The sequence below is a fragment of the Apteryx rowi genome, unplaced genomic scaffold (assembly GCF_003343035.1).
Source record: "Apteryx rowi isolate R43461 unplaced genomic scaffold, aptRow1 scaffold_16, whole genome shotgun sequence".
Classification (NCBI taxonomy): domain Eukaryota; kingdom Metazoa; phylum Chordata; class Aves; order Apterygiformes; family Apterygidae; genus Apteryx; species Apteryx rowi.
This window is the reverse complement of record NW_020447863.1, coordinates 5357667-5375989: the sequence shown is the minus strand read 5'-3', so window position 1 is coordinate 5375989 and position 18323 is coordinate 5357667. Positions and strand designations below refer to the sequence as shown.

At 60.6% G+C, this 18323-nt stretch overlaps 1 protein-coding gene across 3 annotated transcripts in view; it reads right to left on the bottom strand.

Moving 5' to 3' along the window:
• Positions 1-7310: 7310 nt before the first annotated feature.
• The window catches only part of RGS3 (regulator of G protein signaling 3), a 97517-nt gene continuing 86504 nt past the window's right edge, over positions 7311-18323 (bottom strand). For 2 of the 3 annotated variants that reach the window (XM_026059765.1, XM_026059766.1), the window contains 5 exons: positions 14868-14941; positions 10705-10806; positions 9580-9641; positions 9101-9267; positions 7311-8614 (listed from right to left, as the gene is read on the bottom strand). In XM_026059765.1, the coding sequence (XP_025915550.1) occupies positions 8429-8614; positions 9101-9267; positions 9580-9641; positions 10705-10806; positions 14868-14941 (591 nt within the window). In that variant the 3' untranslated portion in view covers positions 7311-8428. Of the gene's footprint in view, positions 8615-9100; positions 9268-9579; positions 9642-10704; positions 10807-11019; positions 11446-14867; positions 14942-18323 lie in introns of those variants that run through there. The other variant, XM_026059767.1, reaches the window with a different exon arrangement.

Below are 18323 nucleotides of genomic sequence, written 5' to 3'. Positions count from 1 at the left end.
ATCAGTACATGGAACCTGGTAGCAAGAGACAGCAGAGACACCACCTTGAGCTCAGTGTCCCATCCTACAACCCAGCCCAGGCCCTCAGTGCCAATTTTTGGCACTCAGTTCTTATCTTTTATCCAGATCCGAACAGTGTCAGAGCTGGTCAGCGAGCAAAAGGAACGAGCTCTTCCCTCAGCTCAGACATTAACACGATATTTCTCTCCCCAAGCCAAGGAATTTCTTTTCTTTTTTCTTTTCTTTTCTTTTCTTTTCTTTTCTTTTCTTTTCTTTTCTTTTCTTTTCTTTTCTTTTCTTTCTTTTCTTTTCTTTTCTTTTTTTTCTTTTCTTTTCTTTTCTTTTCTTTTCTTTTCTTTCTTTTCTTTTCTTTTCTTTTCTTTTCTTTTCTTTTCTTTTCTTTTCTTTTCAGTAGAAAAACACAGAGTTCATCCCCACCAATCCCATGAGGTCTTTGGCCTGCTGCATTTCTATCCCACATCTCTTGTGGGCTCAGTGCCCAGGTCCTGGAAGACATTGCCTACATCCACCAGCAAAGCAAGGGGTAGACTCCTAGGTGTGCTAGAGGGAGGCACCCRTGGAGATCTCCAGTCCAGCTCTCCCTCAGACCAAGAATATCACCAGCACCTGATCAGGTCAGCCATGAATTTATCTGGCTGAGTCTTGACCCCCTCCAATGATGGAGACGCCCGTACCTCTCTGGGAGCCTGTTCTTGCAYTGTATTAGCCTTACAATTAAAATCTTTTCCTAATATCCAAGTGGAAGGTCCCAAGGTTGTCACAGATTGTGGGGCTGTTGTTCCTTACTTTGACACCAGGCACTGCCAAGAAGTTTGTCTCCATCACCTTTGTAGCTGTCCTTCCAGAAGTTGTAGGCTGCTGTTAGATCCTCCCTTAGCTTCCCCTTCCCCAAACTAAACCAGTCATGCTCTCTCCACATGGGTCCTGCGCCCCAGGCCCCTGGCTACCTTGGTAGTCTCTGCTGGACCTTCTTCAATTTCTCCGTATCCTTCTTGAGCTGTTCAGAGGGGATGGGACACAAAAWGAGACACACTAGTTCAAATGCCTGGGTTCAAGCATGGGAACTACATCAAAGAGCAGAATGGTGTTTGTTTTGCTTTGTGGATCAGCTTTTGACATCAGTCCATTTTATGCAGAGCCATTGATTYGCCCTGGGCCAAGAGATTTGTCTGGCGCTCCACGACCGGTCACTGCCGTGTCCGGACTCCTGGGAACAGAGGGGTTCACCTACTTGTGTTTGTGTAGAAATGATGCAATCAGGTCTAGAAAAATAGAGCTGCTACACCAACAAACTGACGCACAATGTGTGTGGAACTTTCCATTAGAAACATGTGTATCCTTCTAAAATAATTAGCCTATTAGTTCAGGAAGGGACGAGAAATTACTTACAAATGGCTCCTATACAAACAGCTCCCCACCTGCACCTGCTTGGCTCTTCCCCTCTCTCCCCTCCCCACCTCCCTCTTCCTCGCTCTCTGCCAATCGATGAAGACTGGGAAGAGGGGGTCCTGGGTGTTTCCAAGGTGGGAATCCAGTTAACCACCTCCGAGTCCGTCTGTGTCCCACGCTAAGTTTGGAGGCATGCAGGCAGTTTTCAAATCGAGGCCAGGGACGCTGGCGAGCCGCTGCAGCAGCTCAGCGTGGAGAGAAGGTCCCACAGGAGGTGTGCGGCTGGTTGAAGTCCAGAAAGGAGACAGCCGTCAGGAGCTGAGTGCCAGACACAGACAAAAACAAGGATCATACTTCTTTTTTTTTTTTTTTTAAGGCAACTTCCCTAAAAAATGTTGAAACCTTCTACTGCTTTGGAAGTGGTTCCTGTGCTTCCACTCTGTCTGTGTCACTTCCCTGGAAGATCTGCTTAGAAACAAAGGCAAAGTTTTTTTGCTGTCCTTTTCTCCAGCACCTCTAAACCAGCTGAGAATCAGCATTATTTGCCTTCCTCCCCCAACACTGGAGAATGTGTGAGCTGGATGGGCTGAGTAAAAATGACCTAATGCAGAGAAGAATCAGAAAATGAGCAACGAGATGGTCATAACAGTGCTTCCCGAATGAGTTCGTTGCACCCAGGGGACTGTAACCGCTGTTGGATTTCCTGTCCTGGCAGCGGCTCAGCTGGGCTCATTTTATTTCCTTGACAGACAGCGTCTGAGTCTGACTCAACACTGTTTTTATTTTTACTTTAGAAGTGTTTTATTTTCTCCTTTGCTCCCCCGGATTTTTGTAAGAGTGACATCGCTAGCCCTGGCTCTGTAGCACTTGCCGTTACAGCCTCAGTTCGAGGTTGCCTCCAAAGGGAATAGTTTTTGCTGCTCCCCTGGGCAGGACGAAATCCCGCAAAGGAGCACGTTGAGCCTCGTGCCCACCAGTCGCGCTGGTTCAGCTGCAGAGCCCAAGATGAGCCCCAGGACTACTGAGCGGCGTTCAGAAGGACACAAGCCCTCAACTACATCTCAGCAACCCCCACCTCCCTCCCGGCCCTTTATCAAACCCGGTGGAAGCAAAAGTCCCCAAACACACCCCAGACCGACACCAATTTGCAGYGCCGCCGGGCAGGCTATCGAAGGATGGGTGTTCCTGAGCAGGACTCCGGCCAGCTTCCGGGGATCTCGGTTACCCAAATAAGAGAGCAGCATGCCCCTGATAGTCTAAATAAATTTCTGTGCTTGATTAAGTGACTTGCATAGAAAGTCAGCTGTTTCACTGTGGCAGGGGAATTCTTCTGTCTGCAGCTCAATGGCTAGCTGTTGAGTTATGTTTAGTCTATGGTTATGAAGTAGCCTTGTTTCTATTCTGAGAATATTTGTCTAATCAGGGGTCCAAAGAATTATTTTGCTCAGTAGAAAGCTATGGCTTTTTGGATAGATTTCTCCTCCGTGATGGGTGCCTTAAAAAAGCCTAAAAAAAGCTGCAAATTGCTGGCGTAGCTGGGGGGGGGGGGGGCACGGTGCACACCTGTACGAAAGCCAAACTTTTTACTAACTTTGCAAGAACAAAGGCAAGGTTTTATGTTCCCAGCTGCTAGCCAGCTCTGAAATGAGGGCGGCAGGCCCGTGCGCGACTGCAGCGCTGCGTGTCACGAGGCAGCACTGCCGTTACGCTGGACGCTGCAGCCACTTCTTTGCGTGCGGATGAGAAGCAGTGTTGGACCGGTGGGGGACACCCACGCTGGGTATTAGCTTCTTCCAATAGGTCCAAGAGGTGCTCAGCAGCTTTGACTTTATTTTAATGCAGCTGCTAACTTTGGAACTTCTTTTTTTTTTTTTTTTTGGTAAATCACAGGTGACTCCAGCACCTATCTCTGGCAGTGTCCTTAGRAAGCTGATGAAATATTGGGCTGAAGGACACCTTCTCCACTTGAAGGGCCAAGGCCCCTGTCATCTGGGGCAGGTATAACTGCTTTATTGACCTCTCCAGTTCCTTTCCGATTAAGCATAACCTCCTGATCCCTGATGAGGGGAAACCCTGATGTTAAAACCCTGATATTAGGGCATTTTTGCCAGTAGTCTTAACTTTCTCTCTCAGATATGGGGTTTGGGCATTTTTTTGTACCTAACAAAGCATTCATCACTTTCTGATGGTTATTCCCATTTTCCCACTTAAATTTGTTCCCCTAGGTACTTTGCCTCATGGCTGCTTTCAGCTTGGTGAGCTTCGTCCTGCAAACGTGCCGAGGGGCACCTGCACCTCTGTGGACTTTACCCTGTTTGCACAGGACAAACGCAACGGAGCTGTGACCACCCGCAACTGAGCAACCGCTAATTTTTAGCCCGGAGATAAATCCCTGATAGTTGCTGCAATAAGGCCTGCCRGAGCATCCCCCTGATTTGGAAGGCAGTGGTTTCCGCATTTGGAAATTGCCTTTGGCAGCTCGGCAAAAGGGCAGCGCCGGGGTGGCAGTGGCCRCAGCCAGCTGCCTGCGCGCACCGGGGCTTGGGGACGAAGCAGCTTTCCTGGGACACACAGCAGTGATCCCGGGCCAGCGCCGCGGCTCGTGCTCTCACAGTCACCATCCTGTGACACCCTTCRAGCCCTCCCGCTGCTGCAGCGGCAGTGGCTTGGGTGCAGGTAATGGCTTTTTCTCTGCGAAATGCCACTTTTCCCTCTCCGGGGCCATCCCTAGCCAGGTGAGCCCCTGTGAGTTTAGCATTCCTGCCGTGGGAACCGTCCCGCTGGGTTTCAGTAACGCCGATCCGTTTGAATGTGCGCTCGTGGAGGGCTCACTCCCAAATTCACCRCCCAGGCTCGCAGCATTGGCATCAACAGCTGAATAATTTCTTCTCTTCCCAATCCCTTGCAGCCTGATTGTGTTTTGTCCTGTAAATCTCATTTTGCGCTAAATTAAGGATATTTCGATTCCCCACTCTGTTTTCGTTGTTAATGCCTTCTGAATAGCCGCAGCAGCCCTGGGTCCCCCTCATCCCCTTTGGAAAAGGAGCTGGCCTGGGTAGCRTGGCCGTTTCTCCATCCTGGCTGATGTCCCCCCCAGAGCGAAGCCCTCCCCGCGGTCTGACTTGCCCAGCCCACGGTTCGCCTGCAGCTGCTCCGAGTTTCCTACGTCCTTCACTCACGGGGCACGAATGGTCTTCGAGAAGATCATGCAGCTCCTCTTCTCGGCATGGAGGGGACAAAGCTGTGGCTTCGGTGTCACCGCAGGGGTCGTGCCGAGACCCGTGCTGCCACCGGGTGCCGGTGGGCCAGCAGAGGGCATTGGCAGGGCTGGGAGATCACAACGAATGCACTGAGTATTTCCACTCCCAACCGAGCTTTGCTTCCCACCCCCAGCCCTGCCTCTCCTGGAAATCAGAGCACCTTCAAAGCATGCAGGGGTGATGTTTGCAGAATGACTCAGACCAACTTGAACTGCTGCTAATAAATTCTATTACAGCAATAACCACATTTATATCGTTAACACCGGGCTATTTCCGTTTTCTCCAGGGAGTGCCTCCAAGTCACCATTCTTCGTCTTTTACATGCACTGGCGCATCTGTTCCTTACAGGGACTGTCTCCACAGGCAGGTCGGCAGCGTTTATCCAAAGACACGTGCCAGATTCCTGCACCGCGTGTCTCAAAGCAGCTCCAATCCTTCCTGCCTTCTCTGCTGGCTAGGTTCAGATAATTCAAGTGACAGATGCAAGCCAGGATTCAGGCTAGAAACAACTTGCACGAGGGTTGGATGCTGCTGGGAGTCATCACCCAAAGCCCCAGGAGGTGATGCTGAACCCAGAGTTCGGGGCGAGAGAAGGTAACGCAGCCGTGACCGCAAACCATCAGTCTCCTGCCCTCTGCAAAGTCCCCAGGGCCAACGGGGACCAAAGTGGGCTGAACCCAGGGACACGGAGGACTGGGACGCTGATGAAGCAATAACCATTTTTTTAACGTGGATGGCTTGTGACTAAGCAAGGGGTAGCCGAGAGCATAGACGCAACGGAGAGAGGGGTAAAGGGCAGCAAGCTGACGTTTTGCACCAAGCCAGGTACCAAGCAAAACCCTCTGGGCGGGGAAGGCGAGGCGCTAAAGGCTTCCTGGCTGGTAACGCCAGCGAGCATCTCCGTTGTGTTTCCACCATCACAAAACAAGCAGCTTTGCCTAGAGCCGGGGTGAGAAAAAGACGCAGGGCCCAGGCTCTGCTTCGGAGGACCAAGACTTGGCTCACTCGCAGTGCTCAGCGGGTGCTGGTGCTCCTGCAGGCAGGCTCCGAGCACGCTGCCGTGCCCGCAGGACACCCACCCCGGCCGTGTGCCACCCCAAGCCTCCCCAGAGACCCTCTGTGCAGGGAGGTCTGGCTCAGAGGAGGCTACCGGCCCCGCGGGAGAAGTAGGCAGCAGTGCGGTCACCAGGGCTGAGGGACCAAGGTTGAGCCCTAACCTGGGTGGGGGTCAGGGCTCTGCATGCCCCTTCCCCATGCCAGGAAGGGGGTCAGGGCAGTGTCCCGCTGCCTGGTTGCTCCCGGGACAGGCTGGGTTTGCCAGTCCCATGGCACTACCCCGAGATGCTGCCGCTGAGCTGAATTTGCGGGGCTGGATGTGCGGCAGGCACTAGCCCTGGCAGCATGAAGTTGGAGCCCAAATCCCGCCAGCTCCCACAGAAAAAGACTTTCTTGGCTCCCAGCACCCTCAAGCAGGGCCACTAAAGCTCCCGGGGGAATCGGGCTCCCCGCACCAGGTCCTCGGCCACCATACAAAAAACAGCCGGGCACCGGGAGCCCCTGGCACTGCTGCCCCGGGGAGAAGCCCCCTGCCCAGGCTGCAGGGACCAGGGGGGACCCAAATGCCAGCCCAGGAGCCGCCTGGGGCTGCGAAGGGCTGGGATCAGCTAGGCTCGCAGGGAGGCTGCGTTGGCCATGGCTGGCCCAAGCAGCTCCTGGGCCTGCAGCTTGGGCGCCCACCCCCCAACCTCGACCCAGAGGAGCCGCTCCAACGTCCTGGTCGGCAGCGCAGGCACCACTAAGCCCCGCAACCTCCAGTCAAACCTCCCAGGGGTCCCATCAGCTCTGCTTCAGCTTCCCCACCTGGCCATCACCCTCTGGTGGTTTAGGGGACGGGAGGGGGGGGAAACACAGCCAGTTCCCCAAAAGAGACCATGTCTGACAGCCTTTCCCCATCAGCCATGGCTCTGGGCTTGCCATGGTGGTCCGCGGCCAGCACACGGGGACAAGGAAGCTCCCGGGTGGAGGCAACAGAGCCCCCCTGGCCCCACAGGTGACAGAGCCCAGTGACGGACCTGAAACGCTGCAACTACCAAAGGCAACGTGAGCAGCCTTCACGAAGCCAATGCAGAAGGACATACTGATTCAACCCACAGCGCTTCCTTTGCCGGGGCAGCCACGTCCCTGCTAGGCCACGCAGCCAGGAGAACTCAGAACAGCAGCGTTGGTTTTTTGTTGCTTCTTTCCTGGATTCAGTTTTGATCTGTCCCCAGAGGGACTCTGAACTACACAGATCCCTTCTGTTTCTGGGCATTTCCACATTCAGAGGTTTATGCCCTGCTGCATTTAAATGCTATCGACGGGAACAGGCCTGGGAGTCTAGCTTGGGGAAAAGTTTTCCGTGTGACTACAGCGCTACACCTAAGCCTGGCCTTGGCCCTTAACCTCGGAGCATCTGGTGGCTACGTCACCACAGAACAAAGGTCTGAAATTCAAGGCACCAGATTCTCCCACCTTCATCTATGCGATAACATAATGTTACACTACTCGGTGCAGCAGGGGAAGCCCAGCTCTGCCAGCGCCGAGTCGCCTGGAGAAACATACCACCAAGAAAAGGCAGGTACAAGAAATTATATTCTCCTTTTATTTACCTATGACCATGACAATGTATTTTTGCTAGCTGCAGAGATGCTTTGCACTGTAAACTCGGCACCTGGACGCAGACAGTCTATCCAGCTCTGCCAGGTTCGGCAATAACCCACGTTTCTCAAAACACAATATCGTTATCCAGAGTAGTGAGAGCGTCTGATTCACAGAGCTGCTTATCTACACCATCAAACCCTCTGTCGTCAGGGAATGATATATACACCCAGGCTCCCCCAGCGGCCCGCTGCTAGGGAACACGCCGTTTGTCAGATAAAACCTGCAAACTTAGAAAATTCTGTACGCACTCTTAAAAGAGAAGGCATCCGTTCCACGGGAGAACTCCGCCGAGACACACACAAATATTGCACTTGTAGTTTCAGAACAGGAAAGGACACAAGGATTTCCTATTACACAGCAACGCGTCCAGCTATAGGAGGTCAATAAATAAACCAGGAGGTGAGGGATGGGAGCAGGAAGCGGTTTGATTGCACACCTCCAGCGCAGGGGGGACGAACCGGCTTTCGCTGCTCCCAGGGGTGACTCGCCACAAGCGAAGGAAGCGCCGGGCTCCTGTGAGATAGCTGCATCGGGGGAGCACGGGAGCCAGGCCAGCGAGGCTCTCGCCGGCATGGGGAAGCACAGCAGCATCGGTGACGTGGGACTGGTCCAGTTCAGAAGTCTTATGTCCAGGGAAGATGTTCACGGTGGTGCTGTTTTCCCCTTGCCGGAGCCCTGCACAAAAGTCCTCCTCCTCCTCACCGAGTCGGGATCGCTCGTCGCCTTCCAGGAGCGCTCACAGCTCAGGCATGTGCTTCACAGTAGTCTCATGGGAGCTTCCCTCCTGGCTAAAATCCATGCCAGAGTCACCCCAGAGGCGTCGTACCAGCGATGGTGAGATGGGGGTGATGGAGCAGTACCAGACTGCCTGGCTTGTTGGTCCCTCGGCCTCACGCTTGGTGCCTTCGCCTGCCTCATGCCCGGCTGCTGCAGGAATATGGCTTGGGGGCATGAACGCCAGCAGGAAGGCAAGCTCCCGCCATCCCCCAGGAAGGTCGCCACCACCCGATTTCATGTAAACACACAGTTCCCACTCTGCCCCGAGAGAGACCTTGGGTCTACAGCGGGGAGCTGGCTTTCTTCTGGTTAATTATGTCTAAGTACAAGTCAGAGCGGAGGAAGCGGGGGTAGGAGTCTTTCTCCATAAGCCCATAAATTCTCTTCTGAGCGAGGTCGAAGCAGCTGCGGGTGATGTTCTGCAGGTTTTCCTTGGTGTGCTCCCGTGTGTAGGAGTCCAGGTTCACCTGCAGGGAACAGAGACCAGCCCCGGTGAGCGGCTCCGGGAGCAGCCACCGAGGCACGCGCGTGCTGCCTGCAGCCAACTGCATATCGCAGGCACTCACTAGCACAGCCCTGATAAAAAATAGCTTTGGAGAGAAATTCTTTAAAAAAGCAAGCCTGAGCTACACACAGCAGTCCCACCCCGCACGTGCTGAGCTTGCGCTCTGCAGGGCTGTTGCACCAACCCATGCCACGCCAGCACCTCCATCCATCAAGGAGGGCTTGCCAGGGAGCTCCAGCTCCTGCTTGCAGCAACAGGAGATGCTGGCAAAGGCACCACAAGGCTTGGCCGGCCCAACACACTCTCAGCAACATGCGTGCACACGACCAGGCCTGCTGGCATGCAGCCGTCATGCAAACTCAGCATGGTACGAGAGTCCAGCACCCTTGCTGTGCCCCCCGAGCCCCGAGGGACACCACGGCAGCTAAGGCCCGGTGGCCACTCTCACCTCCTTGCAGGACTGGATAGCGATGTACTCCGCAAAGATCTTCTTGGCTTTGGACACCATCTTGGACTGTGATTTGATCTTTTTGTACTCCTCGCACGCCAGCCAGAACTCCAGGTTCTCCTCGCTGAACTCGGTGCGCAGGAAGGCTCTGAAGGCTGCTAGCCCATCTGTGGGGACAGTCACATATCTCTACTCCCAGCTCGCAGGCAGGGAACAGCCTTAGCCAAGCCACCCTGGAAAGCTGCGACCTGAAATACCTCCTCCCTGCACCTTCCCCTAAAAGTTCCTCATGAGCCTCTGGCTGACCTTGGCTCCTCAAGGCACCACAGATACCAGAAAAGGGCAACCTCATCTCTAGCCCTGTTGTCCCCCCAAAATGCCAGAAGGGATTAAGATAGGAAATCCCAGCTTTATTCATGCCCATGTCCAGATATTCCCCTGGTGGAAAACAGAAGAGGAAGAAGGTGGAAAACACTTACATTTGTGAAGCAGCAGTTTCTCTAGAGACTCCCCCCACTTGAGAGCTTCCTCCGGAGCCGGCCTGCGAGAGAAGGGGCGCACATTGGCACAGCAAAACAGCGAACACCACTCACGGCAGGAGACAACGGCATTCGCTGCCTGCCGCTAGACAGCACCAGCTGCCGCGAAACCCAAACATCTCCAGCAGGCAAAGCATCGCCATCTGCCCCGGCCGGGCTGGCCCCGGCTCAGACGTTGGCACCGGCGTTCCAGGGCACCCGCAGGCTGCAAAGCCGGGCTCGGCGCCCGCTACAGCCCACAGGCAGCACCGCGCCAGCTCTCCTGGAAGGGACCCTCTGCCTTTAGACTGGCAGGAGGAAAATCCAATATAAACAGGGCTCTGCGAGCAGCCGAGCCATTCGGGGCATCTGAGCAAGAAGCAGGAAAGCCCCRAGCAAGGCCCAAGAGCTGAGCCAGAAGCTAAAGCGCCCAGGCCAAGTTGGACGGACCTGGGRACCGCGTGCAGAGCCCGGGGCCACACGTCAGGGCCAGCCCTGCCGAGGCCCCATCGCTGCACACAGCCTCCCTGCTGCAAGCGAGAGCTCCCCATCCGGCAAGCGGAGGGCCACGAGGGCCACAAGGCGCAGAGACTCTGACCCCAAGGACTTCGGCCATCCCGTTTAAGCCGCCGAGCACGAGGCAGCAGCGGCAGGGCAGGCTGCGAGGGGAGGGTTTGTCTCTGTCTGCTGGAGCATCTCCAGAGCAGAAGTGGTTTTTCAAACCGTCCTATAGCAAGTTGAAGGCGCTGGGGGAAAGCAGCCACGAGGGAAATTTCCAGCTCGAGCCGATCTCTTCCCAAAAGCTGTGCTGCCTCCCAGACACAAGGCACTGGGCAGCGAGCCTCCCACCCACCTCTGGAGAAAGCATTCGGAGCACAGCTGCTTAAAAAAGCTCCTCCAGAGAGAAGAGCTGTTGGCCCGCAGCCTCCCTGACCGCCGGCCGGGGCAGCAGGGCAACCCCAGCTTCTCCCCGCTTGCCGGGAGGCGACACTCAGCATGACCGGAGYTCGTCCCCAAGCTCCCAGGGCCGGCGGGCTGCCCGGTGCCCGGCCCCGGTGACCCGCGCCTCCCGCTCGCGCTACCTACTTGAGCGACTTGAGCACTTTGTCCAGCTTGCTGCTYGGGTTGGCTCCCGGAGACTCGTTCCGCCGCCGGAAAATCCCCAGGCGGTTCTTCATGTCTTTGGCTCTAGGGGGAAGAGCAAGGTTTAGTAGCCGGGCAAGGGGCAGCGACGGGGGCTGCAGGGACGCCGGGGCCGCGGGGCTCGCGCCCAAGGGACCGGCCGCCAGCGCGGCCCCACGCGACTTTAGCGGGTGCGGAGGGAAGGCACGGGACAAGACCGAGAGGGCGTCCCACTCGCGCTGGCCCTCCGGCGCCCRCCGGCTCGCCCCCGACACCTACTCCTTCATGGTGTGCCGGCGCTGCAAGCTCCCGTTGTGCGGCCGCTGCAYGCCCAGCAGCATCTCCGAGTGAAACTCCAGCGGCTGCGGCTTGGAAAGGTCCCGGAAAAAGGGCATAGCGGCTTCGTCCGGTGCSGGCTGCTCGGGCCGTGACGCCACGCAGGGGCCTCGCAGCCCGCGGAGCGGCTCCCCGGAGCGACCAGCGCAGCCAGATGCTCGGGCGCTCTGACGCCGGCTCTGTGCCGCGCTCCCGCTCCGGGCCGGCGAGTCCGGAAGTGGGAGGGCTCAGCCCGGAGGAGCTTTAAATGCTCCATGGCGTGAAAGGGGCATGTGTGAGTAAGGGCTGTGTCAGCGCCCAGCCACGGCCGCAAACGGCCTGCAGCTATTTATGACGGCTCCGCCAGGCGTTGCTGGGGTAACCCAAGGAAGGGTGGAAAAATCAGCACCGCGGGAGGATAGTGGGGCCATTTACGAGCGCTATTTATAGAGCCCAGGCGGCCTCGGGAATGCAGCGGGGATGCCGGCGGCTGGCGAAGCAGGGGTTAAGGGTTGCGCTCGGACCCACGCGGGGCAGCGGGACGGCTGGTGGCCCGCGCGGGACGCAGCGGCAAGGCGCCGGGTCGGTCCCCGGTGCTGCCCTGGAGAAAGGCAGCTCTTTAYAACAGGGCGTTTGCCCAGGGCGGTCACCCTGCCCGCGGGACAGGCTGCGAGGAGGGTGCTGGGTGCTCGCGCACRTCGGACACCCGGCGCTACGACCCCGCGTGAGCCCTCAAGTCGGGTTCAGCCGACCCTGCGGTGCGCGGGTCCCGCAGACAGACTTGCACCCGGACACGGGGCTCCCAGTTCCCCCAGTCAGGAGGAAGCGCACAGGAGAACTGGGCAGCTGCTGCAGGAAAGCGTCAAGCGGGACCCCCTGCTCGGCCCCGGGTCCCACCAGGCAGCGCAAAGGCTTTCGAGTGGCCAAGCCGGCGCGTGCGGGAGGGAGCAGAGGTGGCGGGCRCGAGGAAGGGCGCGGACGATGCTGTCCCCTCGTGGCACAGCTCCTGCATGACACTGTGGCATGGAAGTGGCACAGGGGACACGCACAGGACGGTGGCACCTCCGGCTGCAGCAAAGGCCAGCGGTGGCACCAGGGCAGATGGGGTCCTCGGGGTGCCGTGGCCGGACCCGCCTTGGGTCCCACGGGACTCATGCAGTTGGATGCACCCTGGGGCTCGCGGAGGAGCCCCTTTGCCCGTCGCAGACCGTGCCCAGGGCCCGCTGAGGACAGCACCCAGCACGGGGAGGATGCAAGATGAAGGGGTCCCCCACAGCGAGTGATGCTGTCCGGAGCCACGGGTCTCGCTGGCCTCAGAACGTGGCAATAAAACGCAACAATTCACTAGAAAAATAGTTGCAACAACCCCCGGCTCAATCCTGCAAGGTGCCAAGCGCGCCGGCGCCGAGCCAGCGACGGGCTTCAGCGCGCAGTCGGCTGCCAGCCCCCCCTGCTCCCYGCGACCTCCGGCACCCGCGGGAGGCGGGCGCTGAGTTTCGCCGCCTCGCATCCTGCAGGCTGCGGCCCCTCGTCCCCGCGGGGCGGCGAGTCCCGCTGGCTGCCAGCTGCCGACCATCAGCTGAACACTAACGTGGGAAAAGCGGACCCAAAACAAGGAGCCTCCCGCCGCAAACACCATCTGCCTCCCATTACGGCGCTGCCAGCAACGCCGCTACCCGAGGGAGAGCCGCCGTGCGGGATGCCGCGATCCCACACGTCTCCAACCGACAATTTGAGCGGTGTTCCCAATTTAGCGAGGCGGCCGCTGCAGCTCGGGCTCTCAYGGGGCTTTAAAAGCAGTGAAAAGCCCCTGTGTGTGCGCAGGGGTACGCGAGAGACAGCGCACGTGGGCCGGACACATAYTTAGCCTTCTGCAAAACACCAGCAATCTGCGGCGCGTAACCCTGCAGCGCACAAAGCTCGGGAGCTCGCAGGTGAGCACGGCCCGCAGACAGATCCGCTCTCTCTAACGTGCAACATCTGGAAAAGTTTCCGAACTCACAAGGAGCTAGACGCTGCTCTCTTACTGCTCCTCTTGCACGCAATGGCAAATAAATAACAACCGCCACTTAACCGGGGCGCGTTAGCGGCAGGCGTGCATGACCCCGGCTGCAGTATAAAACGCCCCAGCAAAAATAACGCGGCGTAAGAAACCGCTGGTCTCCGTTTGGAGTCCCAGGTATGAAGCGACCTGCCCCCGGGGCACGGCCGCGAGGTCGCATCCTGCCGCCGTCCGCCCGCAACGCTCCAAAGCCAGCGCGCCCCATCCCCTGCGAACCGCGCCGCCCGCCAGAGCGCGGCGAGCGACTCCTACCTTTCCAGGTATTTCTCGGAAAAGTCCACCATGCTGGGGTACATTGGGAGGCGCTCGGGGGCGAGCGGCGGCCGGAGGCGCCTGCCGGTGCCGGGAGCGGAGCCGAGTGCCGACGGCAGCCACTTGCCCCATAAATACTCCTCGCGGACGGCCCGCGAGCAGGCTGCGCAGCCAATAGCCGGGCCGCGCGACGCCGAGCCGCTCCCCAGCGCATCCCCTGCTGTCTCAAGGTGAGGAAAAAAAACCCTCTCCGCAGCCGCCCCCGACCCCCCRAAGCGGGGAAGCGGCACCGGGCTGGAGCCTCCCTCCTTCCCGGCCCCTCTCCATGGTGTCCAGAGCTGTGGCAGGGCCTGGGCTGCGGGAAGCAAGTTGGGGCTTGGGGGGGGGGGGATGCCCCCACTGCAGATGGGAAAGGATGAATTTTAATTTCAAGTGTCGGGGTTGGGGGGGGGATAATGAAAAGAGCTAAAAATATCCAGCCGCAGCGGTTGCGCGGGACCTCGCGGGGCAACAGTGCCGCTCGCTGGCAGCCCGCGCGCACGGCGAAACGCTGCCGAGCCCGCGCTTCCCAGCCGGCTCGCGCGCCGCTCGAAACACGCGGGGTTTCTCCGGGGGCTCCGAGCCGCGTGCGGCGAGCCGAGCCCTACGTCCAGGCCCCGCCGCCGCCACGCTGGGCGCCTGGTCGGCTCTCGCCGCGCAAAAAAACCACGGAGGCAACTTGCGCCAAAAACRTCGCCCCGTAAAACAACGCCCGCGGGTGCTTCCGTCCCCGCGGAAGCGCGGCTGCGTGAGCGAGAAGCAGAGGCGCCGGCGCCCTCGTCCTCGCAAGCGCCCACCTTAGGGTAGCCCTTTTTGGGGGGCAGCCCCCCGGGAAGAGGCGGGGGGGGTCTCAGAGCCGAACCCAGCCGGGGAGCAAGGCCAGGTGGCCACCAGCTTTCCTCAGTGGCCCCGGTCCCCCCCGGCGCGGGGCTCACCCGGGGCCGGGATCAGCCTAGCGCTCCAGTTTGCTGTGCCGGAGCCCTTCCCCGCGCTGGGAAACCTCCCCAGCCCTCCTGCCGGCACGGGGCCAGCGGGAAGGAGGCTCCCGGCTCATGTTTCAGGGCCTTGCGTGGCCTCTCCCTGAACTCCGCTTCCCAGCCTGGCCCGAGCGGGAGCYGTGCCGGCACCGGGGAAGCCTCCGGCGAGAGCCGGCTCCCTCGCCGCATCCGCCCAGGCGACGCAAGCCCCCGCGGCCGGGCGGTGCAGCACCCCCGGCGCTCGCCCGGCCTGCCCTCCGCCCTGAAAATGAGGCCCCAAGGACCCCCAAAACGAGATCCGAACTGACGTCCGTCACCGCCGCTTCCTTCCTTGCAAAGCTTGGGAAAGAGAGATGGGGGGGGGACCCAAGGGCTCCYGGGATGAGATGCTTAGCCCCGAAAGCAGAGGGAGCCGGCGCGGCCCCCACTGAGCCGCAGCCCGCGGCGGGCGCAGGCCGATGTCACCRCGGCGGGACACTTACAGGCTCTTGCTCCTTTTCTTGCGGGAGGTCTCGTCCCCTTCGTCGCAGCTGCACTCGGCGTCCGCTCCGCTCAGCTGCGGGGGAAACGGAAGAGCGGTGGGCATCGCCGCGGGTGCCCACGCGGTGCCCGCTGCCCACGCCAGCGCTCCGCGCGCTGCACCGGCACCTGCCCGGGCCCCCGYGGCTCCTTCCCCGGCACCACGGTTGGTTGTGCCGAAGCGCCGCGTCCGGCACGGTGACCCTGCTCGCCGCCGCCCTTAGGGCACCTCCGGCCCGCGAGGAAGCCTCCTCCTGCACACGCTGCCACCGGAGCAGCAGGGAAGAGAGGCGCCATCGCCGGCAGGAGACCCGGCTGCCCTCCCAAACAGGCACTCGACGACGGGTGTCAGGCGTTTAACAAAACGCGGGCGAGCAACCCTGCCGCGCTGGGGCAGCCACCGGGCTTGGAGCTGACCCTGGCCGAGGCCAGGCCGTCGGCACGCTCAGGCAGACGGCACGGGGTGGGCAGCGAGCCTTCCCGGCAGTCGAAAACGTTAGGCCCCCCCRGAGATCAGGGCACCCCTCAAGTTCAAGACCCCACCGGTGACACCTCCCCCAGGGAGGACACCCACATCGCCCTGTTCCCAAGGTGGGAAGAGGCACCCGAACGCTCCTATTCCTGCGGTCCTGCGAGGACCCTGGGATCCCTCCCTGGGCTTTTCCAGCCTGCAGAGCACCACATCCGAGCAGAGCCAGGCTGGGCGCCCGGAGTTACCCGGAGCGGTGCCCAGGCAGGGTGCGTGAGCCCGTGCGGGGGGAGCGGTGCTCCCCAGCTCTGCTCYGCAGCACGAGGCACTGGGGTGCACCGGCCTCGTGAGCCCGCCCGCAGCTCCCCCGGGTGCCGGGCACCCCGGAGCTCGGTGCCACCGGACGCGGGAGGCCGTTGGCCACCTCGCAACCCCGCAGGAAGAGCACGGCCGTGGCCACGTGGGCCTTTCGCCAGGCTGCCCAGGGCTGCGTCCCTGCAGCTCAGCCGGCTCACGCCTGCAGCACTTGACTCCCAAAGACAGCGACGGAGCCGTGACCAGGCCACGGCGGTGGGTAAGAGGGCAAAGGGGCTTCCACGGTACCTGGGGACCAGCCAGACACCGGCCAGGTACCATCAGGGCAGTCCACGCAGGACTGGTTTTCTCACGGCAGCCTCTGAGCCTCGGGAGCACCCAGAGGGCTCCTCCACCAGGAACCAGGGGTGGCCTGGGCCGATCTAGGGCACGGCGGAGGTGACACGAGCCTGGAGCAGCATCGGGGCAGCCTCCRAGCCCCGAAGCCCAGAGCCGGGCCCAGGCGCCCCGCTGCCCACCTCAGCTCGGGCGCTTTAGCAGTCGAGGCGCTGCTGAGCGAGGCCGGAAGGTGCTGGCRTCCCGGTGGGCCCGGCGCTGCCCGGGGCCGCGGCGCGCTTTCCAGGATCGCCAGCCCGYGGCCCCGCCGTGGGAACCCGCCGTGCGGCCCAGCAACCCCGGCCTCGAGGCTTTTGACACTTCCTTCCATTCTGCGCTCGGGCTTCCGGAGTTTATCGGCCCCGAACAATGCAATCCTTGCGAACCGCCTTCCCCCTCCAGACGGGGCCCTGGCAAGCGAGYGCACACGGGGCGACGCGCTGCCTGAGACCGTTTCCGGCTATTGTCGGAGCGGCTCCGCTCGCCCTCGGGGACAAAAGGCAGGCAGCGGGCTAACCCCAGCCCGAGAAGTCCCAGCGCTCCCAGCCACAATGGGCTCTTAAAACAACGACCTCCAAACCCTGACGGCGGGGAAGGAGGGGAGCGGAGAGGCGCGAGGCACGCCAGGCACGCCGGGGTTAAAAGGGCCGACGAAGCAAGGCCCCTCCGAAATGCTGTCGGGGAAAAAAAAGCACCTTGATGGACGCCGCCAAGGCCACTGGGTGCTGTAGTCCCGCAGGTATCTCGCCCGCTCGGCGCGGAGCTGCCGCTGCCGCTAGAGGGGATCCGTAGGGGAAGCGCACATCGGTGCCCTGCCTGCTCCAGAAACCTTGCAGGCTTTCGTCGAAAATGATAAAAAGCACCTCCCTCCGAAAGTCCTGCCAAAGCCGGGGCTAGGGAATGCCAGCGGACAGACGCGCGGGGCCCAGGTGTCCCCGCACCGTCCCTGCCGCTCCGCARGGCGCACTGTGCCTGGCCGTGGCGTGCCTCCGGGCTCGGACAYGCACGCGGCCCCTTCGCCCGCCGCGGCGCTGCCGGGGAGCCGAGAGCCGCTTTCCCGGGGACGGCRGAGCAACTCGTGCCGTCAGGCCACAGCCCACGTGTGGCCACTGCAAAGGGAGCTGTGGCACGGAAGGGAGACGAGCGGCTGCGCCAGCGTCTTTTGGAGCAGGGTTTCTGTCCATGCAGGAGGACCTGAGCAGGGAATACCTCCCTCATGGTATCCCCACGAACAGCGAGCRTGCAGTGCTGCTCGACGGGCTTGGAGGAGAAACGTCAGCGCTCAGGCTCCTGCCTGGGCTTCATAAAGCATGAGACAACCCAGCTCCCGTCCAGGGCAGGCACAGGCTGGCCCTGGAAAACTGCCTTTCGTGCACGYGGTGTCTCGGAGCAGCATCTTGGGCTGAGGGATCCAACGCAAGCGGTCGCTTTAGCACCGCACAACCGCCCTGGGACAGACCGCCGCTGTCCTGAGCTCGCCCAGCAGCACTGAGCACCTCTGGGTCCTTCGGGCATCGCAAGGCAGGGCCGAGGACGGAGCACCCAGGCTCCTGCCCTGCTTCCCATGCAGGATGCGAGCGTGAGCCGCAGCTGAGCTGCTGCTATCGCAGGCACGGGCAGGCACTAAATCAGCCGCTGGCTGCAGGCAGCCTGCCTGCTCGCCGGCTGCACGCAGAGCGGCACTGTGCAACCTCTTTCCTCTCCTCAGCGCAGGCAGCCCTGGTCCTCCAGGAGTCTCTTAACTGCGGGCCAAAACGGGACACCCCGCCAGGCCCTCCCACCGCCTCCCTTGCATCCGCACCAGGCAGCACGAGCAGGAGGGAGCAACTCGCTGATCCAACAGAGATCAGCRCTGCCATGAAGGCAGGCCCTTCTCAGCAGGATCTGGGAGGGTTTGGGCAACCCTTCTGCGCAGCAGCCCCATCTGACTGGCCTGTCCGCTTCTGTGGGCTCTCTCCAGCCAGCCGGCAGCTCCGAGCCTGAACGGCGCTCCAGGAGACAGCATCGGACGCAGCACGTGCCTGGCATGGAGAGGGTTAACCCCTTCATGGTGCTGCTCYGCTCCGTCAGGGGCTGGGCTCTGCACCAGCATCTCTGCCTGCCAAGGAGCCGGCTGCTGCGGAGCGGCATGCAATGCAGCCCCGAGCAGCACGATTTGGCCCTGAGCAGCACAATTTGGTCCCGAGCCGTGCAACGCTGCYCCAGGCAGTGCAATGCAGGGCCAAGCAGCGCAACATGGCCCTGAGCAGTGCAACGCAGC